Here is a 21,368-nt window from a genome sequence, read left to right as displayed (position 1 = left end):
TATTGCTTTTTCTTTCTTCTCTTTGTATATATGTTATTTTTCAAAAACTTGACATAGGGAGAAATCTACAACCTATTGTTAAGCTTGAAAAATAATTAACAAAACAATAGAAATAATATGATAGTATTTTGGAATTTGAAAAAAGCATGCAGTAGCAGCAGAATTACTGATGATTTTCACTTTCTATGTTATGTGCACGTGTGTGTTGCATATATGATGTGTGTGTGTGTGTGTGTGTATTTCTTGACTTACAAATGTAGTACATGCTCACTACGAAAAAATTCATTCCTGAAGAAAAAGGGTGTTTTCATTTTATACAAACAAATGGTAGCTCATCTAGCTATACAAAAATCTATAATTCCAGAGCCGTAGTGCACTGTGGGTAACAGGAATTGTATTTGTTTTAATTTTGTAACTCTCACAGCATCTAGTATAATGTCTTAAACACAATAGACCCTCCATAAATGATTGTTAAATAAACCCAAACAGGCTTAAAACAAGCATATCTCAGTCACATGCCACCCTTCCATCTCTCCTCATGGGTTTTAGTTTCCAGCCCTTCATTCTCACTTCTAACCATTTAAAAAAAAAATCTGATTTTAAATATTCGGGATATTAAAAGTCACATTTTATTAGCCAAACAAAACTGCAAATGAAGTTGATAAGAAGAGAAACCTGGAGAAAGCTCTTTAACTTAAAAAGTATAATTGTGTTTATATCAATCTTGCTAACTCTTGTTTCAAAAAGACTATTACACTGCTATCTCAACGAAAGGGATAGGAAAAATATAACTTCTGTTTTGTATGGGAGAAGTTTTATGTTTCCAAACACAAAACGTTTTGGATTTTTCACATAGGAAGAAAGGTGTCCTAGGGTAATGAAGCGAGAAAGAGAGACAAAGACATGAAAAATGCACTAGAAGAGCAAGCTGCAATCATCTTCTGATTAGTCTCCACCATCATTAGATGTGAAGTAAGCCTAAAAGCTGTGAAATATAACAGCTAAGGGATAAATTATTCTTGAACTCCATTAAGATGAAATATTATAACCATGAACTATATATAAGATTACAGTCAGAATAAGTGCTGAAAAGAGTTATAAAGAATTAATAAAGATTTGTATCTTTAAGTATATTTACGTTATTAAATTTGTTGAGAAATACTAAATTTAAATAGAATTTATGAAAAGTCTCTTTAGTTTTGAAGAAAACGTAAAAATATAAATAAGAAAGAAAAATTTCATTGTTAAATCTAATGTCTAGAAATGCTTGTTGAGTGAATAAATACACAAGCTTGAGTAGAAAGTAACTCTTTGAATCCGAAAATTTAGAAACCATTAGGAAAGGATCACACTACTACCAAGTGGTGATAGCATCCCTAAAACACAAAGACGATAGCTGGGAATGGAAGGTTAATTGTTTAAACTTCAAAAGTAAAGAATAAGTAATAGATAAGGCAATAGAGTTCTAACAACCACTGTCCTATGAAAGTTTTATTATTTTCAGTAAAAAAACACTGTCCTTTAAAAAGGCACATTGACTATGCTATGAATCAGCCACAAAAAAATGGAATGAGGGGTGGGAAGGACTGGAATTGGAGTGAGATCCACTTTCAAATCCTTCTGTAAGCAACTCTGTGCCTCAGTTTTCATAGGCATGAAATATGGTTAGTAGGTTGCTGTGAGGTTCACATGAAATATGAGTGAAAGTACTTTATAAATGGTAAAATGTCAGGAGGTAGAATAATATATGATTATTAATTACTATTAATCTTTCGATGTTAAATAAAATATCTTGGGTATTTCTATTTATAATCTATATTTACATTTAAAATACAAAATGCACTGGCTTTTTTAATATATTAAAATGCTTAATTATTTATAAATACCTGTTCTTTCAATAAATCATTCTTTTATGTGGTATTCCATCTTTTCACTTCAAATGAGAATTTTTCCCAGAACTGGGTTTCTTAGCAGAAACATACCCTACATACTTTTCATGAGAATAATTTATTTTTAAATTGATGTCTTGGAATTCAGCAAACTGTATCTTAAAAATAGTGTTCAATGTTAGTCATATTAGTCATTGTTTCCACAGTCCATCACTTAGACAGGAAATGAGATAAGCAAAGAGGGAATTTCATATGGTCGATCAGTAGCATCCTTTGGCATTTCATTAAAAAATATGATACACATGCTATGGGCTATGTTTAACAGGAAAACATCAACAAGACCACAGCAATACCAGGGGTAAATAACGGGGGGAGAGACAAGAGTTAAGGGGATGCTTGGATTTTCTATTTGTTGAGGGTGTGTTTATTGGTTATCTTTCTCATGGGAACAATGAAATGATCTAAACTTGAGAGTGTTGATGGACTGTTGACTTTGGACATTACACATGATGCCCAATAAATAAAGGTGGCTGAAGGGTGTACTAAGAATTAGATTGGCAAACAATGCTGTATACATATGATCAAATATTGTGCTGCTACAAAAAGGAATGAAATTGTGATGCATGCAACACTGTGAATGAACCTGTGGGAATTTGGTGAGGCAAAACAAGGCAGAAACAAAAGAGTAAATATTGTATGATCTCATTTAGAAAATACTTATAAGAAAATAGGGGCCTAGACTGTAAGCTTGTATAGCAGTCACATTTAGTCCAGAGTGTTAATTGCTATTTCTAGATTTTGAGAGGCTGTTTTATATATATATATATAACCTGGTATTTAGAGACAAGAGCAAAGCTAATCGAGTGGGAGTTAAGGCATTCAGAATACAGGGGTAAGGAAGACATTGTATTTTAGAACTTCATCTACTCTTTGAAACCAAATGAAGAAGGGTTTATTTTGTCCAGAACCTAAATTATCTAAAATTCAGAGTGTTGATGGATTGTTGACTTTGGACATTATACAAGTCCCAGTTGATGGAGGTGGCTGAAAGATGCATTGACTGAGAAGTAGATTGGCAAATGATGGAGTAAACACATGATTGAACATGGTGCTCATTTACAAAAAGAAACGAAGTTGTGAGGCATGCAATGATGTGAATGAACCTGTGGGACATTTGTTAAGGCCAAATAAGCCAGAAACAGAAGAGCAAATATTGTAAGATCTCATTTAGACAATACCTGGAAGAAAACTAGAGCCTAGATTGTAAGCTCTTAGAGCGGTCACATTTAGTCTGGAATGGTAATTGTTATTTCTGAATTTTGAGGGGGTATTTTATATCCATATAACCAGTATTTAGAGATAAGAATGAAGTCAATCAGTTTGGGATTAAGGTAATTCAGAATATAGGAGTAATGATGACATTGTCTGTATTTTAGAACTTCACCTACTCTTTGAGACCAAAAGAAGAAAGTTGTATTATGTCCAGAATCTAAATTTTCTGTAACACATACTATAACTCAACCTGTCTGGATAGATCATTTAAACAACCCAAACACAGGGAGCCCAGAATAAGAATGAGGGCCTTTAATCTTGTATAGCTTAATGTAATGCCTAGATAAATCCCAGAGTATATTAAGCAGATAATCAAAAAGTATTGACAAAGTCCCCTGAAGGATGAGAGAAAAAAAAATGGAATCTTTAAACTTGACCACCAGGGAAACCCCTTGTACTGTGTCAAACATTAGGGAAACCCAAATCAATAGGTCAAGTCCTTGATCTTGAGGCTTGCTCTTCTGAAGCTTATGTATGTAGTGGAGAATTAGCCTACCTATAAGTACGCCTAAGAGTTACTTTTGGAGGACCTCTTCAGTTGCTCAGATGTGGCCACTCTCTCTCTCTCTAAGCCCAACTCTGTAAATGAAATCATTGCCCTCCCTCCTACGTGGGACCTGACATCCAGGGGTGAAAGTCTCCCTGGCAGCATGAGAAATGACTCCCAGGGATGAATCTGGTGCCAGTACTGTGGGATCAACAATGCCATCCTGACCAAAAGGTGGAAAAGAAGTATAACAAATAAGGTATCAGTGGCCAAGAGAGTTCAAATAGAGTCAAGAGGCTACTCTGGAGGTCACTCTTATGCAAGCTTCCGTTAGACACTGTTGACTATCACAGCTTGCCAAACCCCAACCAAAACCATTCCTGCCAAACCTAAAGAACAACCTAGGGCCACATATAAGATTCTACAAAGGTCCCATGTGTTCGGGTAACTTTCCAGAGGCCTACAACCTCCAGATGGATCCCTGGACCAGATGAGTCCTGAAAGGCAGAAGGGCCAGCTCTCCAGAACATCAGCTAGTTCCATCCCCCTATCCCTTATTATCAACAGCCCCTTTCAACATGAAAAAGTTAGAATGGGCACAGCCCAAATACCCCTAAAGAGTGGGAGAAAGATCAAAGGTGATGGTGGAGTTATACAATGAAGGTAGGGTTTAACAAACAAGCATGATTGCTAAACCATTATATTGATATTTCTTTTAGTCTCCAGGATCTTAGGGTGACTAGAAAAAAAAAATTTTAATTGTGGAAACGTAACTCATACCTAACTCTGAAATCTGTTCTACAACTAATTGTTATGCTATGGTTTGAAATTTGTATATATGTTATTTTTCACAAAAAAAGAAAAAAAATTGTGTTTTGTAGGATGTTGGCTTGTAGATAGATTTCAAGATTTTTTTTTTTAGTAATTTAAATATGAAAAGTATGCAGGAAGTGTTTTTGTTAAGGAAAATGAGAGTACTTTTTCCCCTAAAGTAAGATAACTGACTGCTGCAGAATTAAAAACGGGTATGTGTAGGACAGAATGGATGGATATAAGGCGGGCCATGGTGGCTCAGCAGACAGGATTTTCACCTGCCATGCCGGAGAACAGGGTTTGATTCCCGTTGCCTGCCCATGCAAAAAAAATTTTAAAAAGGATGGATACAGAAAATTGTAAAAGTCTTGTTGGAAGTGAATTTTATTGGTTGTAGTTAAGGTTGGCTAAGGCTTTACAGTTTTACAAGATTTTTAATAGTTTTCTCATCGATGTATCTTCACACAAAATAAGAATTTGGTTTTCACTCAGTTTAAATGACAGCGCTTTCTTGGATTATCTGTTTGCTCTTAGTGAGACGGTATAAAAAGTTTTTAACCATCTGAGTAATCTGCCTTGATGACAAAGATTATGCCTTATCAGACCAATATACTTATTGATATGTATATTGACCATCTCCCTCCTTATTGTTTTAGATAATGCCTTCTCGCTTAAAAAAAATTATTTTTAAAATCATGTTAACTCCTCTACTTACTTTCAAATTTTTATGTCACTCTGATTAAATACAGAATATATATATATATGTATATATATTCCCAACAGTGAAATTATATATATATAAAATTCGTGAAAACTGGCAATATTTTTATGTAAATGTTAACAGAAGATATGAAGACAGAGAGGAAAATAGGGCCCATTGTGGCTAATTACTCAAGGAAAAAAACAGAAAGTAAAGTGGATTGAAATTGAGTGGCTAGACTTAGGGTCATTAGCTTTTAGATTTTCCTGCAGTGTACAACATTTTTTAAAACACCAGATTATGTAATTACATAATACTGAACTAGTCACATAGAAAATTTGTCCTCATAGTAAATTAGAAGTAAATGGTAATCAAATAAAATGGGCAAAATTAGGGGAGAAAAATTATTTTGTTAGTATTGTATGTTAACAAATACATATCATTTCAGTAAAATTAGATTTGAGAGATCTGATTTGTCTTTTCATTGAAAATGTGAAAGGCTCTAGGAATGTGTGTGTTTCTCTAAAAAAAGAAAGAAAACACATTGAGGATAGATAATATCAAAATGAACAAAATCCAGAGACTCATGAACTTCCAGGCATTAGCCAGTAGCAATACATTTAAACACAGCCATGCGTCAAAAATAACTGAGAAAACCAAGACATATAGTTAAGTTGCCAAACACTATTTACCTAAAACACTACTAATTCCACTTGAAGCAAGTCTTCCTTATAGAAATAGAGACTAACGTCTCATAAACCTTTTGTTCTACACAAAATTTTCCATGAAAGATGTCATTTTTCTAATCATTTCTGTAACTTATATCTTTCTAATGACACCATGTTAAAATTATACTAAAGCACTTATCTCTAAAGTGTTACAAAAGAAAAATAGGGATGCATAAACATTTTTAATCTCAAAGTATTTCATAAGTACACTGATATAAAATAAACAATAAACATACAAATTAAGATAAATTTTATTTCTCTAATCAAAAGTCAATTTCCACATACTCACTTCTTAAATGTAAATACGTTATCTGCACCATTTGGAAGATAGTTCATTGATGACACCTACGTTTTCCCTATGAGTCCAAAATAAAAACTAGGTTGGACAAGTCTTCTGGACCCAATAAAAAAAAAATTAGGGATTAAGTGTGCAGAAGACATAGAGTTTGAATTTGGGAGTGAATGCCTGCAGACTGAAACATTCTTTTGGTAGTCTGCTTCAGAACTAGAGGGTAAATGTATTTGTATGAATTGATGAAAAAGGTAACAAAGTAAAAATTATTTACGATTAGGCTAGGAATGCTTGCTTTATGGGCTTTTTTTCCTTCAACAAAGCAAGGTTTTCAAAGGAAAAGAAACAGAACTAATATTTATTGAGTACATTTTTTTGTTTTTATCTGCCTATGCCACAGTTTTTTAATTTGAAAAATGGATAATACTACCTACCTGATAGTTACTTGACACTTAAATGATTCATTGACTATCAAGTATATATTACAGTGCTTAGAATATAATAAACACTATATTATTACTTGAGTATTTTAGCATGTGTTAGAGAAATTGAAACTATGGTAACACTTTCATATATTACATTATCACAACTACTTTATTCATCTTGGCCATAAAATCATGATGGACTCTATTAAAAGGCATAAAAAGAATCAGTCAAGAGCTCTAAATTATTAAACTATTCATTTTTTTTTTTAATTTTCACAGATTGCTCATTTCTTTTCAAATATGCATTTGTGAACTGCCAAGACATTAAATAAGCTGATACAATGGTAAAATTCTAAGCCACGTAGATAATAAAAAGCAAGGTCAAAGACCCCTTTAGCTATCTCTCTAGACATCTGATTATCATTCTTAGATATTATCATTATCTAAGATATAATTTTCTGAAAATTAGGCTTTTTTTCTCCATAATTTGAACAATCTTACTGTTATATGTCCAAAAGGCAATCATTTTTCAACTGAACTCTCAAAAATATATTATCCATGCCTATCAATGCTTTTCCATGTGAATGCAAAGAAATTTTTTAAAAATAATTATGGTGAGATACATACCATAAAAGTTTTCTCAACTTAAAAAGTAGATAACAGACAATAGCAATATCATTTTGAGAGACCCTGATCTCAGATTTGTGAGGACAACTCAGATTGTGGTCACCATGCAAATAACCAATCATGGCAACAAACAACCCACTCAGAACTCCTTCCACAAGACATTTATTCAAAATGCCCTGCAGTATGCAGTATGCCACAGTAAAAAAAAAAAAAGGAGGGCGGGCCATGGTGGCTTAGCAGGTAAGAGTACTTGCCTGCCATGCCCGAGGACCCGGGTTCGATTCCCAGTGCCTGCCCATGTAAAAAAAAAGGAAAGAAAAAAGAACAACCTTCTAAAAAATAAATTCAGTATATGCATGTAACCCTGCAAATACATATCTAACACTGCAAATAAAAGATAAGAATTCATATTATTAACGATTTGGCCAATATTTTTATTCAATGGTTAATTGAATCCACACTGAATGAATTTCAGCTTTAAAACACACACAGGTCTACACACATCCCCCAACCACTGCAAACCTAGCCAAAATTCTAAGTATCCTATCAATGTAAAATGGATTGCATTAAAATTTATATCATGCTATCAGCTAGATTCAATTAACAAAGCTTGTAAACATAACCAAATACTTGTACATAAAAATATTCTTATAGAAAATCCCAAAATAACAGACCTACTTATTTGATTCCCACCTAAAAATATTTGGACAAACTTCAATGTTTACGAAAGTATGTTCAAGAATGCCAAATGGATGGAGGTGGGTGAAAGATATACACTTACTGAAAAGTGGAATGGCAAGCTATGGTTTATACATATGATCAAATATTGTGCTGCTACAGAAAGAAACAAAGTTCATGCAACACTGTGAATGAATCTGTGGGATGTGATGTACTATGTGAAACAAAAGAGCAAATATTATATGGTCTCATTTAGAAAATACTTATAAGAAAATTTGGGCCTAGATTGTAAACTCTGACAGCAGTCACCTGTAGTCCGGAGCTTTAAGTGTTATTTCTAGAATTTGAAAGGCTGTGCTATATATGTATAACCTGGTTGGTAGTGAGGTTCAGGTATCAACTTGGCCAGGTAATGGTGCCTAGTTCTGTTGCCCTGGACATGAACCATTAGCATGTGAAACTCAACTATGAAACTCACCTGCAGTTGGCTAAGGGGAGTGCCTTTCTCAATGAGTGATGTTTAATTTAATTACCTGGAGACTCAAAAGAGAGCTCAACACAGTACAGCCCAAGCAGCTCAGAACACCTCATCTCAGCACTGCAGCACAGCCCAGGCTTTTGCAGATGCAGAAAGGAATTGCCCCGGGGAAAGCTGTTGGAATTAAGGGGCCAGGAGAGAAGGCCAGTAGACTCTACCCTGTGCCTTCCCGCATAAGAGAACCTCAGATGAAAGTTAGTTGCCTTTCCTCTAAAGAACCATGAGTTTTTTAACCAAATAAATCCCCTTTTATTAAAAGCCAATCTATCTCTGGTGTGTTGCATTCTGGAAGCTGTGGCAGACTAAAACACCCACTATTTCCCTGGAACTCTGGGTACCTGTGTGACACCTAAGGCTCAGAGTAGGAGTTTGTAGGTCTGAAAGTCAGCATTGCCACATGCGACAACTGTTACAGTAACTGAAAAAGAGATTAGGCTTCAATTAGAAAGAAGAAAGAAGTCAATCAGGCTGGGCCCAAGGTAAATCAGAATACAGGGGTAAGGAGGACACTGTGCATTTTAGAAATTCACCTACACTATGAGACCAAAGGAAGAGAGGTTTATTTTGTCCAAAACCTAAACTTTCTATACCACATAATCTACTCAACCTATCCAGATAGAACATTTAAATAACCCAAACACAGGGAGCCCAAAATGGGAATGAGGGCTTGTAATTCTGTATAGCTTAATGTAAGGTCCAGACACATCCCAGAGTATTTGAGCAGATAATTTAAAAGTACTGGCAAAGTCCCTTGAGGGACTGGAGAAAAATAAGGAACTATTAAACTCTGTCACCGGGGAAATGCCTGACAGTTCTCAAACATTAGAGGCTCCCAAGTCAAAAGGCCAAGCCCTTGATCTTGAGGCCTGCTCTTGGTGAAGCTTATTTATGTAGTGGAGAAGCTTAGCCTACCTATAGTTATGCCTAAGAGTTACTTCCAGAGGACCTCTTTTGTCACTTAGCTGTGGCCTCTCTCTCTCTCTCTAAGGCCAACACTGCAAGAAAAATCATTATTCTCCTCCTTATACAGTGAGACCTGAAATCCAGAGGTGAAAGTCTCCCTGGCACCATGGGATAAACAATGCCTTCCTGACCAAAGGTTCAAACAGAGTCAAGAGGCTACTCTGGAGGCTACTCTTATGCAAGCTGCAGCTAGATATTGCTATTTGTCATACTATTTATCATGGTTTTCCAAACCCCAATCAAAACCATTCCTGGCAACCCTAAAGAATGCCTAGGGCTTTATAAGAGATTCTACAAAGGCTCTATGCACTATGATTACTTTCCAGAAACCTACAAACTCCAGATGAGTTCCTAATCCAGATAAATACTGAAACCCAAAGAGGCCAGCTCTCCAGAACATCAACTAGTTCCATCCCCCTGTCCTATACTATTGACAGCCATTTCCAACATGAAAAAGTTAGAATGGACATAGCCCAAATAACCCTAAAGATTGGGAGAGAGATCAAAGGAGGGGCACTAGGGTAGTTCAGTGGTAGTTCGTCTCCACTCGTCTCCATGTGGGAGACCTGGGTTTAACTGACAACCCATGCACATCCCCCCCACAAAAAAAGCAAGAAAAGAAAGAAAATCAACAGATGGTACTGTAATAACAGGGTACTCCCAAGGAAAAAGGATGAAATGTGACCACCATCATACAGCATACCAAAAAAAGATCAAAGGAGAAGGCAGAGTTATAAAAGAGAAGATAAAGGATTTAACAAAGTAGTATGACTGCTGAGTCATATTGATATTTCTTTTAGTTTCCAGTGTCTTGGAGCAGCTAGAAGGAAAATCCTAAAACTGTGGAACTGTAACCCAAACCAAACTCTGAAATCTGTCCTATAACTAACTGTTGCAGTGTGCTTTGTGTATATTTGTCTATGTTATTTTTTTGCCTTTGTGTATACGTTATTTTTCACAATAAAAAAAATGGCTTAAAATCTTCCTGACTGGATTTTAATAAAATACGTCCTAGCAAACTAAAAGAAAAAGAAAGTATGTTCATAAATAATGATGTCTTTTCAGATTTCCATATACTTTTAATACATTTTGTCTTAAGTCAAAATCAGATCACATTTTGCAAGAACAAGATAATCATCCTGTCACTATTATAAGACAGGGAGAAAAAGAAGTAAAATTGGCCACCTCTCTCTTTGAAATAACCCTTTTATTACATTTATGCAATTATCATGCTATCATTCAAAGTTAACAAACACTAAACACTAGACCATCAAAAATGGTCTCTGGTTACTATAAAAGTTATATAAGATACATCCTCTTCCAAGCTCCACCCAGGAACAATCTTGGAAGCTCTTTAGAAGCCTTGCAGGCTCTGTTAACAACTTACAGTGGATTGCTTCTGAAAGCATAACCTAACCCCTACAATGTTATCCTTTCTGTGACTGCACAAAAAGATATATAAACCTCTCATTCCAGCTCATTTATCAGTGAAAGTTTCCTTTCCAGAAAAACAGACACCTGAGCTCCAAGGGACTATACAGGAAAGAGCAGTAAAACCTATTTATCTGCACTTAGCACTGGTAGTTTTCTATTATATTCTTTCAGAAAGAAGGTGGCCTTTACATTTGGAAATAAACTCCATAAATTCATACATTCTTCTAAATAATACTACAAGTAGATTGACTGATTTGCCTTTTAAAAGGGAAATCCTTCTTATGTACAGTTTCAGCATGACAATCTCCTGCTTTCTTCTATTCATAGGCAACAGAAACTGTTTTCAACTGGATTCAGGTGGATTTCTGTGAATACTAACTATCTAGATAAGGTTTGGTATCTACAGAATAGATCAGCTGTCTTATAACATTTCCTACACAAAATGTCTATGGGATACATGTTAGTAAAATAACAGAAGGAAGATAAGGTACCAGTTTCACTGCTTCTGCTCTTAAAAATGTCAGAGCCCCTTTCGTACTTTCCATTTTAACACTCAAATGCTTTGCTAATTGCTTGATATTAAAAAGGAGAATCAAAGCAGCATAGGCTACAGTACAAAAAACTAATAGCTGGAGCTTTAGAGAATGCCTTACAAACTCTTTTGTTTGATTTCAGAGAATAGATAACCCTTTGGATGCTAGGATTTCTAAATTTTAATATAATTCTTACCATCAAAAACATCCAATGGTATTTCCCAAGGTGAATGCTAAAAGTATTTTAAGCAGGATAATATTACAGTTAATACTCCTGGCCCCCAGGTATTAAAGGCCAGTAACAATGTCCAGTCATTGTGACAACACAAAGCCCCACACATACATTTATTTCCACATGCCCTTTAGTGGAACAGTACTACCTCCCAACCCCAACCTTAATTATTAAGTTATTTTGATAGATTACAAAAGCAACTGGAGATGCAAATGAAGATGATGTGTACATAGGACTAAGTAACTCCTAAGAGGACTCTTAAATGTGTTGCTTGAAAATGTCCTGAAGGTCACTTTGCTTTCTGGCCACTTGTTCCTCCCTTATAGGTATCACAAATTATCTTTAAGGCTGTGCTGTTTAATATGTTAGCCACTAACTATAGAGGGCTATTTTCATGTAACCAAAATTTTTAAAATGCTGTTCCTTGGCCACATAACCCACATGTGCTCGACAGGTGCTATAGCATAGAAAATTTCCATCTTTGAAGAAAGTTCTACTAGACAGCACTGCTCTAAGGCTTCCTAGCATATAACCTTGCCACCTCATTTTCATTTGGGGGATAGTTCACAAAAAGACTTAGAACTTTCTTCAGCGGCAGGAACAGTAGGCACTTATACAGTGTACAGTTCATCTCAAGAACTTTTTAAGATTCGGCTCTAGAACAAAATTCCAAACATAAGCAACATTAAAAACAGAAACTTCAATAGTAGACCTAGTTGTCTGGTATCTACAGAATAGATTAGCTGTCTTCTAACATTTCCTAAACAAAGTGTCTATGGGATACATGTTAATCAGTAAAATAACAGAAGGAAGATGACTAACCCTTCTTCTCCAGATTTCATCTACTAAGGGCCAATCTTTGTTTTATTATCAAAAGAACTGTCAAGTGGACTGTATGCCCTTTCCAAGGCTCTGTATAGCCCTGTCAGGCCACAGAGGTTCAGATGTCTATTTCTGCTCCCCACAAATTCAGAACCATCCCACCTTTTCTTTTATTTGTCACTGGATACACTTCTTCAGTATCACTGGGTATGCTGCTCACACATTTGCCACACCTTAGAACTGTCCCAAAAACGGGCTCAGAAAGCTGGACTCCAAGTAGCTAAGATGTTTAGTATGTAAATTCTTGAGAAAGCATTCAATAGGACTGCAAAAATATTTTTTTTACCTGTCTACAATTTGAACCTCTAAGACCAACACAGTAATTCTGTGGTAGTTTCTTGCAACTGAAAGTTTTACAAAATTGTATACTGAAGTCTATTAATAGGCCTATTATTTAAAAGGGGGAGAGGAAGAAAGAGGACTCCAATCTTAGGTAATTTGGAAAGAAGTATAGCACAGGAATGCCCAAGTTCTATCACTGTTCCACCACAATCTGACAAACTCTGAGACCTTAGGCATGGGACATCAACATCATCATCTATAAATTGAATAAGAAATTTCACGCAAAATACTTAGTCCACAGTATGAGAACAAAATATTTTAACTATCGTTACTTTTGCCTTTTCTCTTCCTTCTACCTGAAGCACTTCTCCCCGATAGTACAGAGCCCGCTCCTTCTCACTCTGTAGGTATCAGCTGAAATGTCACCTCCTCAGAAAGGACTTCCTTGTCCAGTAAAGTCCAGTATATCCTCATGTTATTCCCTATCATCACATCCTCCTTTTTCTTTTGTTCCTTCCTGTATTAGTTAGGGTTCTCTAGAGAAACAGAATCAACAAGGAACACTTGCAAATATAAAATTTATGAAAGTGTCTCACGTGACCGTAGGAACGCAGAGTCCAAAATCCACAGGGCAGGCTGCGAAGCCAATGACTCCAATGGATGGCCTGGATGAACTCCACAGGAGAGGCTCACCAGCCAAAGCAGGAATGGAACCTGTCTCCTCTGAGTCCTCCTTAAAAGGCTTCCCATGATTGCATTTAGCATCACTAATTGCAGAAGACACTCCCCCTTGGCTGATTACAAATGGAATCAGCTGTGGATGCAGCTGACGTGATCATGACCTAATCCTATGAAATGTCCTCATTGCAACAGACAGGCCAGCGCTTGCCCAATCAGATGAACAGGTACCACAACTTGGCCAAGTTGACACCTGCCCCTAATCATGACAGTCCACCCCTTGTCAACTTGGCACACACACACACATATATATATATATATATATATATATATATATATATATATATATATATATATATATATCATCTTAGACCATACTTAATTTACAAATGAAAACGAATAAGCACACATTTTTTCTTTTACCTGACAATACTCAACTGTCCTGCATATAACTGGAAACACATTAAATCTCTCCAGAATAGCGTGCAAATCCTTGGGCAACATTCATTCTTAAACTTGATATCTTACAACTTAAATTACAACACAAACAAAACAGCATTACAGTCCTCGTTTCTATAACTAATCACGTGGTTGAAGTTCATATTTATCACTACCTTCTTCCACTACCCATTCCATGTTCCCTTTCCCCTCAGCAAGCACTTCAGCTGGCCGTGGTTCTTTGCCTGGTGGGGTGACCCAAACCTTCATTCCTGAAGTCTCAGAGCCATTAGTGGTCCTGCCTGGATTGTGTTGTTGCAGTTTTCCATTGATTTTAATCACAGGGCATGGTAGTACTAATAGACGCCCCAGGGGATCTCCTATATTTCAAGAAAACTCTTCTTTACCTCCATTATGTAGTTGCAGTCCTACTTCCTTCTGATAGTCAGGGTCAATTACCCCAGACAATAATGTAATCCCCTTCTTCGTGTGTTGATCCAGAGGCATAAGTAGCCCAAAGTGGCCAGGTGGCAATCTTAACTTCTAGTTCAGTGGTATCACTGTTGTTTCTCCTGGAGAAAGCACACCCTGTTTTGGAACTAAAACCTGTAGACCAGCAGAACTCAGGGTAGCAGGGACAGGAAGCAAAAATTTTCCTAGTGGATCACTAGGAGTAATAGTGAGTGGCACCAAACCCATTTCCACCCCTTGGTTCCTGGACCCATGGATCCTGGCTATGGGAGAAACAGCACCATACAGCAGACGCTGATTCAGAGCATACACAGTTTCCGGGAGAACATTACCCCAGCCTTTCAAGTTTTTGCCACCTAGTTGGCACCGTAATTGAGTTTTCAAAAGGCCATTCCACCGTTCTATCAATCCAGCTGCTTCTGGATGATGGGGAACATGGTAAGACCAGAGAATTCCATGAGCATGTGCCCATTCCTGCACTTCATTTGCTGTGAAGTGTGTTCCTTGATCCAAAGCAATGCTATGTGGAATACCATGACGATGGATAAGGCATTCTGTAAGCCCACGGATAGTAGTTTTGGCAGAAGCACTGCGTGCAGGGAAAGCAAACCCATATCCAGAGTATGTGTCTATTCCAGTTAGAACAAATCGCTGCCCCTTCCATGAAGGGAGTGGTCCAATGTAATCAACCTGCCACCATGTAGCTGGCTGGTCACCTCAGGGAATGGTGCCATATCGGGGGCTGAGTGTGGGTCTCTGCTGCTGGCAGATTGGGAACTCAGCAGTGGCTGTAGCCAGGTCAGCCTTGGTGAATGGAAGTCCATGTTGCTGAGCTCATGCATAACCTCCATCCCTACCACCATGACCACTTTGTTCATGAGCCCATTGGGCAATAACAGGAGTTGCTGGGGAAAGAGGCTGACTGGTATCCATACAACGGGTCATCTTATCCACTTGATTATTAAAATTTTCCTCTGCTGAAGTCACCCTCTGGTGTGCATTCACATGGGACACAAATATTTTCATGTTTTTAGCCCACTCAGAAAGGTCTATCCACATACTTCTTCCTCAGACCTCTTTGTCACCAATTTTCCAATTATGGTCTTTTCAAGTCCCTGACCATCCAGCCAAACCATTAGCAACAGCCCATGAGTCAGTATACAAACGCACCTCTGGCCAGTTTTCCTTCCAAGCAAAATGAACAACCAGGTGCACTGCTCGAAGTTCTGCCCACTGGGAGGATTTCCCCTCACCACTGTCCTTCAAGGACACCCCAGAAAGGGGTTGTAATGTTGCAGCTGTCCACTTTCGGGTGGTACCTGCATATCGTGCTGAACCATCTGTAAACCAGGCCCGAGTTTTCTCTTCCTCAGTCAATTCACTGTAAGGAACTCCCCAAGAGGCCATAGCTCTGGTCTGGGAAAGAGAAGGTAATGTGGCAGCAGGAGTGGAAACCATGGGCATTTGTGCCACTTCTTCATGTAACTTACTTGTGCCTTCAGGACCTGCTCTGGCTCTATCTCGTATATACCATTTCCACTTTACAATAGAGTGCTGCTGTGCACGCCCAACTTTATGGCTTGGTGGGTCAGACAACACCCAACTCATGATAGGCAACTCAGGTCTCATGATGACTTGATGGCCCATGGTTAAGCGTTCAGTCTCTACTAAGGCCCAGTAGCAGGCCAAAAGCTGTTTCTCAAAAGGAGAGTAGTTACCTGCAGCAAATGGTAAGGCTTTGCTCCAAAATCCTAAGGGTCTGCGTTGTGATTCTCCTATAGGGGCTTGCCAAAGGCTCCAGACAGCATCTTTATTTGCCACTGACACCTCCAGCACCATTGGATCTGCTGGATCATATGGCCCAAGTGGCAGAGCAGCTTGCACAGCAGCCTGGACCTGTCGCAGAGCCTCCTCTTGTTCAGGTCCCCACTCAAAATTAGCAGCTTTTCTGGTCACTCGATAAATGGGCCGGAGTAGCACACCCAAATGAGGAATATGTTGTCGCCAAAATCCAAAAAGACCAACTAGGCGTTGTGCCTCTTTTTTGGTTGTGGGAGGGGCCAGATGCAGCAATTTATCCTTCACCTTAGAAGGGATATCTCGACATGTCCCACACCACTGGACAGCTAGAAATTTTACTGAGGTGGAAGGCCCCTGTATTTTTGTTGGATTTATCTCCCATCCTCTGACACACAAATGCCTTACCAGTAAATCTAGAGTAGTTGCTACTTCTTGCTCACTAGGTCCAATCAACATGATATCATCAATATAATGGACCAGTGTGATGTCTTGTGGGAGGGAGAAACGATCAAGGTCCCTGCGAACAAGATTATGACATAGGGCTGGAGAGTTGATATACCCCTGAGGTAGGACAGTGAAAGTATATTGCTGACCTTGCCAGCTGAAAGCAAACTGTTTCTGGTGGTCCTTACTAATAGCTATTGAGAAAAAAGCATTTGCCAGATCAATAGCTGCATACCAGGTACCAGGGGATGTATTGATTTGCTCAAGCAATGATACTACATCTGGAACAGCAGCTGCAATTGGAGTTACCACCTGGTTGAGTTTACGATAATCCACTGTCATTCTCCAAGACCCATCTGTTTTCTGCACAGGCCAAATAGGAGAGTTGAACGGGGATGTGGTGGGAATCACCACCCCTGCATCTTTCAAGTCCTTAAGAGTGGCAGTAATCTCTGCAATCCCTCCAGGAATACGGTATTGCTTTTGATTTACTATTTTGCTTGGTAGGGGCAGTTCTAGTGGCTTCCACTTGGCATTTCCCACCATAATAGCCCTCACTGCACGAGTTAGAGAACCAACGTGGGGATTCTGCCAGTTGCTCAGTATGTCTATGCCAGTTATACATTCCGGAACTGGGGAAATAACTACAGGATGGGTCCAGGGGCCCACTGGACCCACTGTGAGACGGACCTGAGCTAAAACTCCATTGATCACCTGGCCTCCATTGCCCCCACTCTGACTGGTAGTCCAGAGTGACGTTTTGGGTCCCCTGGAATTAATGTCACTTCTGAACCAGTGTCTAATAATCCCCAAAATATCTGATCATTTCCTTTTCCCCAATGCACAGTTACCCTGGTAAAAGGCCGTCGGTCTCCTTGGGGAAGACTTAGAGGAAGATTAACAGTATAAATTTGTGGCAGTGTAACAGGTTTCTCCCCCATAGGGACCTGGCCTCCCCTTCATTCAAGGGGCTCAGGGTCTGTAAACTGTTTCACGTCTGGAAATTGATTAAGGGGCCGTGACTCTGTGTTTTTGTAATTCAGGTTAGACTTCTGTTCCCTTGACCTAGAACTCTTTTGTTTATACAGCTCCAACAAGAATTTAGTAGACTGCCCTTCTATTGTATTTCTAGGCACCCCATGATTTACTAGCCAATGCCACAAATCTCTGCGTGTCATATAATTTTGATGCCTCCTTTGAGTTTGTTGTCTATTATAATAGCCGCGTCTACCCTGTCTTTGGTGATTAAGTGCTGCCACATGGCTTCTGCCAACTCAGGATCCTGTCATCCCCATTGTGTTTAAGGATTCCAGCTCAGTGACAACAGTTCCTACAGTAATATCTGACCCACAGAGAAGTGCAACCACAGAGCTCTTGAGGGATGATGGTGCTAGTCTCACAAACTTATTTCTCACTGTTCTGGTAAAAGGTGCATCCTCTGGACATTTCTGGGGTGTAAGAGCAGGCTTTGCATGATAAATCCACTCTAACATCCCAATTTCTCTAAGCCTGTGGATCCCCTCATCTACATTATACCAGGACAGTTCTGGCATTTCAACCTCAGGTAATGTTGGCCACCTTTTGATCCATGTTTCAACCAACCACCCAAACAAGCTGTTAACACCTTTTCTAACTGCTCGAGCTATAACATTGAATGCAGAATCTCTGCTCAGTGGGCCCATATCAATAAATTCAGCATGATCCAGCCTTAGATTCCTCCCACCATTATCCCACACTCTTAAAATCCATTGCCACACATATTCCCCTGATTTCTGTCTATATAAATTGGAAAACTCACACAGTTCTTTTGAACTATAACATACCTCCTCATGTGTGATACTTTGTACCTCACCTTTAGGGGCCTGTTGGGACTTTAGTCTAGTTATAGGTCTAGAAGAAATGAGGGGTGGTGGGGGTGGGTCATGAAAAGAATTAGAAATATCTTCCAAGCCATTTGCTTCAGGGCTTTCATTTGCAGTTTCATCTGGTGAAACAGGATTAATCACTCTAGGGCTAATCCCTTCAGGAGGAGGTGGGTGGCCAATTCCTCAAGGCAGGCTGGAGGTGGGGCGGCTATGTCCTCAGGGCAGACTATTACAGGGTTATCTAAAGAAGGCTCAGCATGGTCTAGGGTTTCAACCTCACCCCCAACATCATTATCAATCCATTTGTCACCATCCCATTTTTCAGGGTCCCACTCCTTTCCAATCAATGCCCTCACTTTAACAGCAGACACCATGCAAGACTGAGATTTCAGTTTACGTTGTAAAGTTGCTACTCTAACAATAAGATTCTGAGTCTGATTTTCAGAGATCTCAAGTCTACGGCTACAGGAAATAAGATTTTCCTTCAGGATACTCATAGAAACCTCTACATCTTTCAGACAGCACTTAAGCTTCTTGTTTGAAGCCTTAAGCCCATCCCTTTCACCCTTTAATGTAGACAGTGTATCTAACAACAACCAACCAACATCTCTACAACTCTTATTTCTACAAAACTCTGTAAAGGTGTCAAAAACATTATCCCCCAGAGTCTGGCTTCATACAAGCGAAGCATTAGGAGAATCGAATGATGATATTTTGACTATCTCCTTTGCCAACTCAGTCCATGGATTGGGAGTGTCATTCTGATTATGGGAATCAGAGTCCTTAGTGTCTCTGAGCCCAGTCAGAGTAGAAAACCATTCATAAAAACCCATTTTTAAGATTCTGTTCCTTAAGAACCACTCCTGGTACCAAGATGTATTAGTTAGGGTTCTCTAGAGAAACAGAATCAACAGGGAACACTTGCAAATATAAAATTTATGAAAGTGTCTCACGTGACCGTAGGAACGCAGAGTCCAAAATCCACAGGGCAGGCTGCGAAGCCAATGACTCCAATGGATGGCCTGGATGAACTCCACAGGAGAGGCTCACCAGCCAAAGCAGGAATGGAACCTGTCTCCTCTAAGTCCTCCTTAAAAGGCTTCCCATGATTGCATTTAGCATCACTAATTGCAGAAGATACTCCCCTTTGGTTGATTACAAATGGAATCAGCTGTGGATGTAGCTGACGTGATCATGACCTAATCCTATGAAATGTCCTCATTGCAACAGACAGGCCAGCGCTTGCCCAATCAGATGAACAGGTACCACAACTTGGCCAAGTTGACACCTGTCCCTAACCATGACACTTCCTGATACTTCTCATAATCTATGAGAAATTTGTTTATTAGTTTAATTCTTCATTATCAATCCTCTCACCAGAACATAAGGTCCATGAAGTTGGTATATCCTGGGAGGACAGCACAGTATGTGGCATAGAGTAGACTCTTAATAAATTTTGGATGGATGGATGAATTAATTAATTAATTAAATAAACAAAGTTAACTAGATTTTCTTCCTATAGGAAGACTTTTTCAAGCAAATTTGTATTGTGACTCTTCTAGAGGACCAAAGGGTATACAGTATTTCTCCAACTTACTGGCCACAGAGCCCTTTTTTGTGTGGGACCCCTTCATATCTGCCAAATTAACATTTTATGGGTCACAAATTGGGGGGGGGGGGGGGGAATCAACTATAGATGCCCATAATATCTAAATATCATCCAGGGATTTTATCTTTCACCATGTCATCTATCACCAGATCAACTTTTATAAGAGTTGGCAGGAATTTTAGCTCCATTTTCTATACAGTTTTTCTAAGATGCATTATCACATATTTCGATATGTTAAGTGTTAAACATACTGAATTGGAGATGTGCATAGGTAATATCAAAAATCAAAAAAGTGGAGAACACATCAGTCTGTTATGAAGCTAACAAGAGGCAAGAACTCCAAGTCAATCCCAGAAGGCTGCTAAGAAACCTAAGCTGGTCATACGTACATCAGAGATCAAAACTTGGCAGCACACAGGTCACACCTAAACCAGACATGTTTTATTGAACCTAAACAGTATTTTAAACAATTTCCAACTAGTTGCTATGGTTTATAAATTGGGGTACTTTACATAAAAATTGACATTTCCAACTTTTCCAAAAAGTTAGAATATATGGTCCACAGATGACCCACATTCCCAGGTAAAAATTCATGAGAAAAAAAACTAGTTACCTCCTTTCAAACAAGCTGTACTTTCCAGTTAGCCACAATGCCCATCAAGCCCACTTCCCTCACTTAATTTCCTACCTGACCTCTACTGTAGACATTTGAGTTTGCAACTCCTGAATATACTCAAAGTTACGATCAACATTAGAATACCAGGAATGAGAAAGAAGTAAACACAATCAAACTAAGAAGACAAAATTACAGTCTGAAGCATGATCTACCCCATTCTGTAAAATAGCTGCCTTCTCACTTAGGGATGCTTCCTATGCCATGGGCTCCCACTTAAGTGCCAGTCTAGGCATCCTAAAATCTAGGCATCCTAAAATCTAGTTCTTGCCATTTAAGGCTTATGTGTTACCCCTCTGCCCATTCATATCACCTTACCTGAAGGTTTACTTCCCTCACTTGGCAATTTATACTGGTCATGAGCTTAATGATAATAATAATGTTTTTCATGAAACCACTTCAGGATAGGGAAAACTGATAATACTAATAGTAATTTGTCAAAGAGTAAAGACACAAAGAGATTATAGTCTCTCACCAGTAAAGGCAGAGCAATACTAATACCCAGATTTCCTGGGTTGATTGTTCCTTCCTCTCTTTCAACTACACACTAAATTT

General features: G+C 38.4%; 1 protein-coding gene across 9 annotated transcripts in view; it reads right to left on the bottom strand.

Annotated features, from left to right (window-relative positions):
- ST7 (suppression of tumorigenicity 7) overlaps positions 1 to 21,368 on the bottom strand; it is a 377,376-nt gene that overhangs the window by 299,037 nt on the left and 56,971 nt on the right. The window contains exon 1 of one of the 9 annotated variants that reach the window (XM_077115533.1): positions 11,636 to 13,600. The exons of 6 other annotated variants lie outside the window; for them this stretch is intronic. In XM_077115533.1, coding sequence (XP_076971648.1) covers positions 11,636 to 11,647 — 12 coding nt within the window. In that variant the 5' untranslated portion in view covers positions 11,648 to 13,600. Of the gene's footprint in view, positions 1 to 11,635; positions 13,601 to 21,368 lie in introns of those variants that run through there. 2 more of the 9 variants (XM_077115442.1, XM_077115774.1) reach the window with 2 other exon arrangements.

The sequence above is a fragment of the Tamandua tetradactyla genome, chromosome 1 (genome assembly GCF_023851605.1).
Source record: "Tamandua tetradactyla isolate mTamTet1 chromosome 1, mTamTet1.pri, whole genome shotgun sequence".
Lineage (NCBI taxonomy): Eukaryota > Metazoa > Chordata > Mammalia > Pilosa > Myrmecophagidae > Tamandua > Tamandua tetradactyla.
Note: the sequence above shows the minus strand (reverse complement) of the source record. Positions and strands in the feature narration are given on the sequence as shown.